This window comes from Heterodontus francisci, chromosome 25 (genome assembly GCF_036365525.1).
Source record: "Heterodontus francisci isolate sHetFra1 chromosome 25, sHetFra1.hap1, whole genome shotgun sequence".
Taxonomy (NCBI): domain Eukaryota; kingdom Metazoa; phylum Chordata; class Chondrichthyes; order Heterodontiformes; family Heterodontidae; genus Heterodontus; species Heterodontus francisci.
Genome location: NC_090395.1, coordinates 53,605,644 through 53,618,675, shown reverse-complemented (window position 1 = coordinate 53,618,675; position 13,032 = coordinate 53,605,644). Strand labels below are relative to the sequence as shown.

At 42.2% G+C, this 13,032-nt stretch overlaps 1 protein-coding gene across 7 annotated transcripts in view; it reads right to left on the bottom strand.

Annotated features, from left to right (window-relative positions):
* The window catches only part of LOC137383870 (copine-8-like), a 699,632-nt gene that overhangs the window by 267,537 nt on the left and 419,063 nt on the right, over positions 1-13,032 (bottom strand). For all 7 annotated transcript variants that reach the window (XM_068057206.1, XM_068057208.1, XM_068057209.1 and 4 more), the window contains one exon: positions 5,129-5,170. In XM_068057206.1, the coding sequence (XP_067913307.1) occupies positions 5,129-5,170 (42 nt within the window). The remainder of the gene's footprint in view (positions 1-5,128; positions 5,171-13,032) is intronic.

The following is a 13,032-nucleotide window of genomic DNA, read 5'->3' as shown; positions in this document are numbered from 1 at the left end:
GGCCTTGTGAACAACTGATAGCAGGCAAATATGAACCATGGAGCACCTGGAAGTAGGTTTGAAGGCCTAGGGTGACATTCAAGGGAGTTGTGAAATTAATCATGAAGAACAGAAAGAAATATGCAAAGCATTCCTGAGTATGCTATATGTGCAAAGGCTATATATAGTAGGCTATGGAAGGCAGATGGTAACTTAAGGGAAGGCTTTTACTCCATGGTTTAGATCAATAACTTGACATATCATTGGACACTTTATATTAAGAACTTTTACAGGACAATTAAGTCCTGGCAATATAACACCCAGGTCCACCCCTGAAAAAGTGTATAAACAATAAAGTTTGGAAGGAAACCTTTGCAGAAGGCTAAGGAAAGAAACTCTCAAGGGTGGATACATGCTGACTTCGGTCTAACACTCTTCGGTAATTTGAAGAGTTGTGAAGATGTGAGGTGCTGACAAGAAAAGAGAAAGGAAAGAAAAAGGAGAGCTGTTCGCGCATGCTAGCCATTCTGCCTCACCTGGTATTCACCACTTGTCAGGGTCATATGTTTTTGCTGCATAACTAGTGTGCTATATTCCATTTTAACTCTAAACTCAACATATTCACCATATTGGTTGGAGTTGATCTTGATTGATAACAATCATGCATAAATTCTTGAAAAAAAATTTTTTCTTTGACAGGGTATGTGCTTCTTCAGCACAGGCTCAATCTTAAAAACCTTTCCTACTTAGCTCACACTCTGTAACTGGGTGGGATACTTCCTCTCCTTTTCTGCAGACTTAATTCTTCAATTCAGGTATTAAAATCAAGATAAGAAACAAACCAATCAAGAGAGAATTAAATTATTCACATTATTACTTTACCATTGGGGCCGTAAAAGTATTGAACAGAATGATTCTTCTTCTTATTCACTAAACGAAACATTGACCACAATCACAAATTTCCTTTTTTTGTTAAAACCCATTGGAGTGGAGTTTATTTTCCCCTATTATTTTTGTCACACTGATTAATTTATTCACATTAAAGTCAGTTATTTTAAACTAGTTGGTGAATGCATAAAAATAGCACAGACAAGAATTTAATGCAAATGTCTGAACCAGGGCACAAGAAATAATTGACAGAGAAAATCAAAATCCGATCTGTCTATTTGTATTCCAAAATATCTGCATGAATATTCAGATAAATTGAAGCTTTTGGAGATTATCGTCACTTTTATTATATAAATTCACATGATATTCTTGACACATCAGTCAGGTTGCAACTTCCTATTCAGGATTCTTTGCACATACACAAAGTTAGAAAACTAGAGGAGTCATTCCAAAAATTCAGCAACTTAGTCCATTCCAACTTTACTGAAAAATAGTTAATCTTGAAAGTTTCTCTAAAGGATTGGAGAGAAACACTTTTGTCATTTCCTTTGTGCGTATGATGAAATATTTATTTGGATGCAACTGCATTTTTTTTTTTAAAAGCTCAGCAGTGCAATAAATGTTCAAAAGCACTTTTTGAAAGCAAAACTCATTCGCAACAGTTGAGTCTTTGAAAATGGTTTGAAACACAGTTCATGAGTTTTGCTTTGTTTCTTTTAAGGTAGCTGTTGGGAGACATTTTCCTGCCAGCATTTGGACTGCACCAGGATTAACATTAGCCTTTGTGATTAATAGGTAGTATGTAGGTTGGAACCTTAACTCGCACTCAACAAATTTAGGCAAGATGCAAATTAAGTAAAAAGTGGTGTAATATTGAGAAAGCACCAATAGATGATTCATCTGTATCACAGAATCGTTACAGCACAGAAGGAGGCCCATCGTGTCCACACCGGCTCTCTGAAAGAGTGACTCCCTCAGTTCCATTCCCCTGCCTTCTCCCCATAACCCTGCACATTCTTCCTTTTCACATAACTGTCTAATTCCCTTTTGAATGCTTTATTTGAACCTGCATCCACCACGTTCTCAGGCAGCACATTCCAGACTTTAACCACTCGCTACGTGAAAAAGTTTTTCTTCATGTCATTTTTGCCTCTCTTACCAAATACTTTAAATCTGTGCCCTCTCATTCGCAATCCTTTCATGAGTGGTAACAGTTTCTCTCTATCTACTCTGTCCAGACCTCTCATGATTTTGAATACCTCTATCAAATCACCTCTCAGCCTCCTCTTCTCCAAGGAAAACAGTCCTGACTTCTCCAATCTATCTTCATAACTGAAATTCTTCATCCCCGGAACCGTTCTCATGAATCTTTTCTGTACTCTCGCCAATGCCCTCACGTTTTTCCTCAAGTGCGGTGCCCAGAATTGGATGCAATACTTCAGCTGAGGCCGAACTAGTGTCTTATACAAGTTCAACATAACTTCCTTGCTCTTGTGTTCTATGCCCCTATTAATAAAGCCCAGGATACTGTACACTTTATTAACTGTTCTCTCAACCTGTCCTGCCACCTTCAATGACTTATCTAAATATACACCTAGGTCCCTCTACTCCTGAACCCCCTTTAGAATTGTACCCTTTATTCTATATTGTCTCTCCATGTTCTTCCTACCAAAATGAATCACTTAACATTTCTCTGCATTGAACTTCATCTGCCACCTGTCTGTCCATTCCACCAACTTGTCTATGTCCTTTTGAAGTTCTACACTATCCACAGTTCACAATGCTTCCAAGTTTCATAACATCTGCCAGCTTTGAAATTGTGCCCTGTACACCAGGGTCTATGTCATTAATATATATCAGGAAAAGCAAGGGTCCCAACACTGATCCCTGGGAAACTCCACCACAAACTTGGGCGGCGCAGTGGTTAGCACCGCAGCCTCACAGCTCCAGGGACCTGGGTTCAATTTTGGGTACTGCCTGTGCGGAGTTTGCAAGTTCTCCCTGTGACCGCGTGGGTTTTCGCCGGGTGCTCCGGTTTCCTCCCAAAGCCAAAGACTTGCAGGTTGATAGGTAAATTGGCCATTGTAAATTGCCCCTAGTGTAAGTAGGTGATAGGGAATATGGGATTACTGCAGGGTTAGTATAAATGGCTGGTTATTGGTCGGCACAGACTCGGTGGACCGAAGGGCCTGTTTCAGTGCTGTATCTCTAAATAAAATAAAATAAAACCTTCCTTCAGCCCGAAAAACCTCCATTAACCACTACTCTTTTTTCTTGCCACTCAGCCAATTTCATATCCATGCTGCTACCATCTCTTTTATTCGATGAGCTACAAGTTTGTTCACATGTCTGTTGTGTGGCATTGTATCAATTACCTTTTGAAAATCCATGTACACTACATCAACAGCATTGCCCTCATCAATCCTCTCTATTACCTCCTCACAAAATCCCCAGCAAATTAGTTAAAAATGATTTTCCCTTTCAGAAATCTATGCTGGCTTTCCTTAATTAACTCGTATTTGTCCATGTGACTGTTGATTTTGTCCCAAATTATTTTTTCTAGAAGTTTTCCCACCACTGAAGTTAAACTGGCTGGCCTGTAGTTGCTGGGCTTATCTTTACACCCTTTTTTGAACAAGGGTATAACGTTTGCAATTCTCCAGTCCCCTGGCACCACCCCCAAGTTGAAGGACGTCTGAAAAATTATGGCCAGTGCCTCTGCGATTTCCAGCCTCACATCCCTCAGTATCCTTGGATGCATCTCATCTTGTCCTGGTGCTTTATCAACTTTAAATACAGCCAGCCTATGAAATACTTCCTCTTTATCAATTTTAAACCCCTCTAGTGTTTGACTTACCCCCTCTTTCAACATTGCCTGAGTTGTATCTTCTTCCTTGGTAAAGACAGATGCAAAGTATTCATTTAATACCTCAGCTATGCCCTCTACCTCCATGTGTAAATCCCCTTTCTGGTCCCTAATTGGTCCCACTCCTCCTTTTACCACCCTTTTACTATTTATATGCCTATAGAAAACATTGGGATTTCCTTTAATGCTAGCTGCCAGTCTCTTTTCATGCTCTCTCTCTGCTTCTCTTATTTGCTTTTTCACTTCCCCTCTGGACCTTCTATATTCAGCCTGGCTCTCAATAGTATTTTCTTCCTGGCATCTGTCGTAAGCCTTATATGAGGCTGCACCAAGGATTCCTATTAGAAAGGAAATGAAGTACAAAGACTAGTGAAAAGGGAGGAAAAGAATCATTTTTTTTTTCTTCCTTGTTAAAAACCATCAATGGTAAACTTGTACAATACTCTTCAACTACAGAATAAAATCGAGGTGTGAATATTGAATTTAAGGCCAGAACTGACATTAGTGATCTTAATGTTGCAGGAGATTTAGAAGCATCATTATAGTAGTGAAGGAATGACTAGCACAAACACCCATTCCCCAATACCCAAGCAAAATGCCAGAATATAAATCCATCAGATCTTTGTCCTGGTCAACATCTTGGCTTTACATAGTGCCTTAAACATAGAAAAACATCCCAAAGCGCTTCACTGAACAAAATGCATGCTGAGCCAGAAGAGATGTTAGGAGGGGTGACTGAAAACCTGGTTAAAGATTAGGAGTTTAAGATTGAGTCACAAAGAAGCAGAGGGAGATTGAGAGGTAAAGGGATTTATGCAGACAATTCCAGAGAATGGGACCTTGATGGCCAACAGTGGTGAGGTGATACAGAAGTTTTATTAAAAGTTAACCGACACAGCATTAACTCTCATTTTACTTTGTGGTCCTTTCAATATTTAATACTAATGGTAACATAATAATTGAAGAAATACAATTTTAAAAAGTGAGGTGATAGGTGAAGAGCAAGAAAAAGTTAGATTGCCAATAGATATTCTATTTCAGAATTTGACTGAAACTCCAATACCACAAGTATTGAGGATCAACAGTGATGATACTGTGAATTACACTGAACTGTGCAACAGTTAATCTGCAAGCTGCAGTGAGCCAAACATTGAGAAGTTCCACACAGCAGAACTCATGGTAATCGCATTGATTCCTGCTAGCCTGACACAGAAACTGCTGCATAACCAGATGGTATCTGATTTTTCCAAAGCTTAGAAGGTACCAATTAAGATGCAGAATGTAACCGAACCTGGCTTTTTGGCTGAACAGTTGATCAGATAAAATATAATAGCGTTCTGGTGGATTATTCTTCTTATTTCACGTGTCATTAAAATGCATTACTCCAAGTCTTACCTGCCATCTCTGTCCCAGTCATACACCTCCACCTTGATTGTTCTGTAAAGAAATAAAGCAACTAATTAATACCCTATGACAAACTGGAGATGAGTTAATTATTTAAGATGATTACTTATTACAGTTAATATTCTTTATAGAATTCTGAAGAAAGAGGCAATGATTAGAATTTCTGTGTGCTACTTAAATCAGACTTTGAGGAATGGTTGGGACCTAATTATGGAAGAAGCATATTCCAGTTATAACTGTTAACCCCTTTGAGGACTGTAGATAAGTAATTCTTTACTTGTCTAAATGCTGCCAAGCGATGGGGATAACTTGATCGTCTGAGATTGAATGAGTTTTAACATACAAGAAAAATACAGCATGATCAGGTTAACCTTTAGAATATAGGTGTTCAACTGATTGGAAAATTTGCCTTTAAAGCAGATGTTCAGTCAATTAAAAAGCATCCTTTATCCTACAATGGTAAAAAGGGTGCGAGAACATAGAGACCTATGGGTGTTTATGCACAAATCTTTGAAGTTTGCAGGACAGATTAACAAAGCAGTTAATAAAGTATATGGAATCCTGGGCTTTATAAATAGAGGCATCCAATACAAAAGCCAGGAAGTTATACTATACCGAAATAAAACACTATTTTGGTCCCAGCTGGAGTATGGTGTCCAAGTCTCGGCACTACACTTTAGGAATAATGTGAGGAGTTTGGAGAGTGTAGAGAAGAGATTTACTAGAATGGTTCCAGGGATTGCAGTTATGTGGATAGACTGGAGAAATTGGTGTTGCTCTCCATACAGCAGTGAAGGTTCAGAGGTAATTTGATAGAGGTGTTTAAAATCATGAAGAATTTAGATAGGGTTAATAACAAAAGGAGACAGATTTAAGGTGATTGGCAAAAGAACCAGAAGAGACATGAGGAAAAACTTCCTTTTACACAACAAATGGTTAGGATTTGGAATGCACTGATTGGTAGGGTAAGGAAACAGATTCAATAGTCGCCTTCAAAAGGAATTGGATAACAGATGCTGGAAATTTTGCCGAGGCTGTCCCTGTTGGCCACTGTGACACCGTGTGTCCAGGGTTTCTGCTGATCCTCTGCTGGAGTTATGGTAGTTTATCAAGAGAACCTCTGAGGAATTTCCTGGAAAGACTGTGGGAGAAATTTGCTTGCTTCTTGTGGCGTCACGTGAATTTACATAGATTACCTAGGGGCAGGCAGCAGCACAGGCTGCTACTAGTGGGGCGTACTTCATTGATATCATTGACGAATGTCACACAAGCTACCCAGGTAGTGACCCACAACACTGCCTGCCCGGGGTATCGACGTAACTCAGTGCTACGCAAATGAATTTCCCCTTCTATATTAGAGAACAAAGAACAATACAGCCCAGGAACGGGCCATTTGGCCCTCCAAGCCTGCGTCGATCTTGATGCCTGTCCAAACTAAAACCTTCTGCACTTCCGGGGACAGTATCCCTCTATTCCCATCCTATTCATGTATTTGTCAAGATGCCTCTTAAACGTCGCTATTGTACCTGCTTCCACCACCTCCCCCGGCAGCAAGTTCCAGGCACTCACCATCCTCTGTGTAAAGAACTTGCTTCGTACATCCCCTCTAAACTTTGCCCCTAGCACCTTAAACCTATGTCCCCTAGTAACTGACTCTTCCACCCTGGGGAAAAGCTTCTGACTATCCACTCTGTCCATGCCACTCATAACTTTGTAAACCTCTATCATGTCGCCCCTCCACCTCCGTCGTTCCAGTGAAAACAATCCGAGTTTATCCAACCTCTCTTCATAGCTAATGCCATCCAGACCAGGCAACATCCTGGGAAACCTCTTCTGTACCCTCTCCAAAGCCTCCACATCCTTCTGGTAGTGTGGCGACCAGAATTGCACGCAATATTCTAAGTGTGGCCTAACTAAAGTTCTGTACAGCTGCAGCATGACTTGCCAATTTTTATACTCTATGCCCCGACCGATGAAGGCAAGCATGCCGTATGCCTTAAAATTAAAACATGTTCTGAGACAACAAGAAGGAGCATAGGAAAATGCTGAAAGCACAGCTGAATTATTAACACTTTTTTCTTATATGTGAGAAGGCATTTGTGTTTCATTTGGTAGTTTAAACTTATTGTAGAATAAAACTACTCTTGATGATTTGTTCCTGAAATTATGCAGTGAGGAACTAATTTACAAATGCTTAATATGCCCATCTAAAATTCTGCTCCATTATTTTCACAGAGATTGGCATTCCAGAACCATTTGAAATAAAAATGAATATGGGAGACAACAGAAGTGAAGATCAACTTTAGGAGGATACAAAACAGGCAGTAGCAAATCAGGCATATGTTATATACCCTGCCATATTTATCTTTAAGGAAAATTGGATGGTGTGTGTAACGGTCAGCTGATTTGCTACCACTTATTTTGCGCCCTTATCAAAGTTGGATTTCACACCCAAGAACTTTAGATGAACACATTCAGCAGCAGTATGCCTATATTGCTCTGCATCATGGCGTGGTTCCAGTATTTTTTCAGCACCACAGGGTGTTATCTGAAAAGAAGTAAAACTGCTTATGCCATTGTGTTGAATAGTATGATTATATAGAGAATACATGCACCACAGAACCAAAATATTCATTATATGCTGTCAGGCTGTAGGAGGGTTAAATAAGAATGCACCAGGGAAGCAGATCTTCACACAGTAGTAGTGGGGGGTGGGGAGCATAATGAGAGTGCAGCAACTATGATATTTATATGAATGCTAAGTGGACATAATCATTAATAAATTATCTCCCCCTTAATAATTACAACACAATGTGGCGGAGTTTCCATTTTGAGTGCAATTGGCAATCCGGGCACAAATATCTCTCAAAATTGCACTAGTTTTCAGAAGTGGTTTTTGCTCAAGTTTCTGCATATCGCCAAATGTAAAACCTTCCATGAATCAGAGCAATCGGGCAGTGTTTTATAATTTTTTTTAATGCGCATTAAAAATTATTCCTTGAGATATTTAGGAATGGTAACCTGATGCAGTTTTATTAATACAGCTGAAAATGGGTTCATCACAAAAAATAAGCATTTTAGTCAGAGTGTCAATCCACCTCCTGTGTGTAATCTGATTTTAATAAGGGAAAATTATTTTTTTTAAAAATTCAGAACTATTTACTCGACTCATTGGTGTACAGCAGTCAGTTTCTTAGTATTTTTTTTCTGCACTTAAAGGCTTTTAAAATATGCTTTAGAGTGTCCTTGCACCGAAAATAAAGCTTAATTTTAAGATCCTCTTTGAAGGCCTGCAAAAAGGTGCAATAACTGGAAACATGCCATGGTGATTAATTCAGTCTGGGGATGTGGTCAGTGTTGTGTGGGTGAGGCTGGCCTCCAACACAATGATTTTCAAACCAAAGCAAAAGATTGCAGAAACTCTATTTGCACCAGACATAATTTGTGGTTAAATGCTGCAATTTTGCACTAGTTTAGCCGATTTTGGGTGAATAGAGCTGAAAATAAAAACCACCGCAACCTAACAAAAACTCCAGGCCAATATGTAAATTCAATATTTTTTTTTTGATAGGTAGGTACATTAGGCTGATAAAATGTATTTGTAAGAAAATTGAAAAAGAAGTGGAAAGATGTACATGTGATAATAGATTACAAAATGAAGCTTTTACTTCCATTTAATTTTGTCTGTGCATCCTGGCTGTCAATCATCTCTGAAGAAATACTGCAGGAATAATGTCAATTTATTCTTTTCACATGACTTGCAATTTCACTACTCAGAAATAATCACGATAACTTAGACATGCAAAATAGCATTTAATATCAGTATCTCTCTGTATTATCATAGAATGCATTATTATAGAATTATAGAGTAGAATCAGAGAATGGTGACAGTACAGGAGGCCATTTTACCCATCAAGTCCATGCTAGCCCTCCAGAGCCTGGATTTTTTAGCATTTTCATTGCCGCTTCTGGCAGCAGATCCAGAAGTGGGTGCCCTCGTCACTCAGTTTGTTTGTGGCCGGCCCACTGCAATCATGCGGTGAGCGGCTATTTATAATGGAGGTGCAGGGCTCTTTGAATAACGTGACGGGGGCAGGATTCAAGGCTCCGAATGCAGCGTTGCATGACTCTGGAGCAGGTGTTAGCGCCATAGTTAAAGCCCTGTCAGCCCCTGCTTTCATGTTTGCTTTCAAGTCCTTCATTGTTTACTGCATTGAGACTGGTGTCGCAGTGACTCCTGGACCCCCCACCTCGCTGTCAAGGAAACTGCAGGATGGCTCGGGCAAGACACTGGCTGGCCCCCTGGTTTAGAATGCTTCCCTGGAAATTGTCCTCCAGGCTAAAAGGGAAAGGCAGGAGGTCCTCTTCCCTAGTGATGGCAAGACGAGGTCCTCCCACCTGACCAAACAAGCCTGGATGGAGATCGCAGAGGAGATCAGCAGCCGTGGGGTCATCCCCACATGCACACCCACCCTCCACCACATTCCCTGAACATGGGCCCATGCAGAAAGAGGCTCAACGACCTTGTTCAGTCTGCCAAGATGAGTGCTCCATACCACTCTCCATTGTGACTATGCAGGAGGAAGTGGGACATGGGTTTGGGAGGCAAAGGGGATAGCCATCAACACATCATGCCAGCTGCATGGCAGTATCTCAGCCACAGGCTACCTTCTTTCATAGCTCACTCCCATTACCTCCCAAGAGCTGATGTGAGGATGGGCCATATAGGAAAGCTCTGCAGATGATGAGGGGCTGCCATTAGCACACCTATCCTATAGCTCTACCTGTGAAGTATGACTATCTCCCTCTTTCCATTTGCAAGACAACAGGACCCATAATAACAGGTGGACCTGAAAGACTGACATAGGTATTGATAAAATACAGCCTTTCTCAGCAGCTGAGAGTGAAGCACTGGAGTTGGCAGGTACCCAAGGTGGCCACTCAATCGCATATGGTGTGAATGGAGTCTGCACGCAAGAGGGTGAAGAGTATCTTCCATTAACATCCAGCACACTCTGGAAATCTTCATAACACATGGATATCATGCCAACATCTGCAAAGCCTAACCCACACACGTCACACGTTTGTATTCTGTCATGCAGGTGGCCGCAGGACAGTCAATCCAAAGGGAACAGCAGTCAATCTCCAAGGACGAGCAGACAGAGGATGCACGGTCCCATGACTCTCCAGCACCTTTTACCAGTGCAGATACTTTCACCTTGGTGGGTTTGTGCTCAGCTTTAGAACAGGTGGCCAGGCCCATGCTGAGCCCCAGACTGATGACGAGACTCTAGTGTCGACAATACAGGGCATGTTGCAGTTGCAGAGAGGAGTACAGAAATATCTGGCAGAGATGCTGGAGGCCATGTGCAGCCATGACCCAATGATGCAGGAGTCCATCCATGCCATGAGTGCTGCCATGTCCCAGGCATGTGAGCACATGGCTTCCTCCATCGAGAGGGTAGCGACCCTCATGGAGAGCCAGATTCCACAGACATGTGTAGACCTGTACACCACCGCCTTGGCCATGAGAGGCACAATGGCGCAATGGTTAGCACCGCAGCCTCACAGCTTCAGCGACCCGGGTTCGATTCTGGGTACTGCCTGTGCGGAGTTTGCAAGTTCTCCCTGTGACCGTGTGGGTTTTCGTCGGGTGCTCCAGTTTCCTCCCACAGTCAAAGACTTGCAGGCTGATTGGTAAATTGGCCATTGTAAATTGCCCCTAGTGTAGGTAGAGTTAGAAGATAAGTCATGATCTTGCCAAATGGTGGAGCAGGCTCAAAGAGCTGAACGACCTCCTCCTGCTCCTATTTCTTGTGTTCTAACTGTTATGTTGACAGATGTAGCAATCAATTTGCAAACAGCAAAGGCTTATTAACAGCTAATGAGATAAATTGACCAGTCAATCAATGGTTGAGGGACGAATTTTAGCCAGACCACCATGACAATTCCCTGTTCTTCTTTGAATAGTGCCATGGGATGTTTGATGTTCACTAGACAGGCAGAAAAGGCCTCAGCTTAAATTTCACCTGAACTCCAGCAACTCCAACAATGCAACATTCCATCAGTGCTGCACTGATATAGCAGCCTTGCGAAGGGAGCAAGTATTGGTGCCAGAGGAGAAGCGGAACCTATTGGTTCTAGGAAAAACACACAACAATCTTTTGTTCATCAGCAGAAAAGGAGATGAAATAGCTGGCTACACTAACCATTGTCTGAGTAAGATATGTCGTACATCTGTGGGATGAACACTAATGGTTAGTACAGTGCAAGGGATAATGTAGACTGAAGGAGGCAGAGGCAACAGTTGAATGTGCTGGTAACATTGCCTGCCACTTATAGTACCAACGTTTGGTGGAGGTTGGCTGTAGATGTGCTTGCTGCAGATGGCACAGTTCAACAGCAGACGCCTTGCTGAATGACAGCATATGAAGTCCGTTCCCCATTGTCATTACCAAATAGGGCTGTTAGGATCTGTAGACTGTGTTGGTGACATTGTGGCGAGTGTATTTAATTCAGCTGTAGCGCCTGCTGATCTTGGTATCTTCCTACATCTTGTAACATTTAAGCATAAAATGCTGAGATTGGGGTGCTCTCATCAGCAATAAGATAACTGTTACTTGCAAAAGTGCACTGCACTTCATGAAGATGGTCATCTGTGTAGTTGTGCAGCCTGAGATGCTACAGAAATTGGTATTGTGGAAAATATTTTGTAGATGCGGCCTTTTTTTTTTCCAAAAAAAAGGACTTTCCTGTTCTGTTGAAATGTTGCAAAAGTTTATGGGCCAAAGATTGGACTGCACCTGTTTTCAGGAGCTGGGAGGTAGGTTGGGGCTAGATGGAGTCACGATTCACGATCCATCCAAGCCCAGTCCTGTTGAGACAGGCAACATGTAAACTTCATGCTGCCTCTTCATTTGCCTGATTGCAGCGTGCAGCTGAGTGCACCCTGCACTGCTGGCTGGCTGCACAATCAACAGGGAACCCAACAGCATGTGAGGCTTGCATGTGTTCCAGCCACCCTCCAGTTCTTAAAGACAGCCTGTCCCTCTTATAGGGGACCAGCACTGACAGAAAGGATGGTGCTGCTGAGTGCTAGTGCTGCAATTGGAGACAAAGAAAATGGAGCACCAGGGCAGAGAGAGGGCTCCCAGTTCGTGGAGGTCGACAGGAGGAGTGAGATCATATTTCAGCTGGGGGCCATGAGATCATCAAGGAATGCCCTCCAAAAGGGAATGTGAGCAGGTGGCCAGGGAGGCCAATGTAAGGAGTCTGGCACCAAGTACCAGGCAACAGTGCCAGAAAAAGTTCAATGACCTCACGCGAGTAGTCAAGGTCAGTGAATGCATTTTCACATGACAGCTCATACTCACCACACCACCAAACTTTCATGCTGATCAATGCTTCACACTCCCAACACTCACCTAGCAACAGTTCCTAGCGTTTAGGATTCAAGCCTAACATTCATACACTCCACCTCACCCACCATCCAATGATGTCAGCCTCACATACACTCTCATTGCCTCCACATACCTCCAGCTATTCTTCCAAGGCAGGCACATTAGCCAAACACAGTGCAACACCCTCTCTCTTGAAGAACAAAGTGGCATGAAATAGAAGGGAGCAGAGAAGCAGTAGCAAGGGAAAAGCTCGCCTTCATTCCCAGCCCTATGGAGGACATGGTACTCTGCATCATGGGTCTGTCTGCGACAAAGACATCGCATCTGGAAGCGCTGAGAACATTGAGGATGATGGTATTTTACAGTCTTATGTCCCTCCTCAACAGCCAACTCACTCACATCTTGCTACATGGCATAAAGTGCAAGCTGCCGATGGACCTATTGCTTTCGACCCCCACCCTCTTCCCTCACCCCAACTCTCCCCCTTCTGATTTT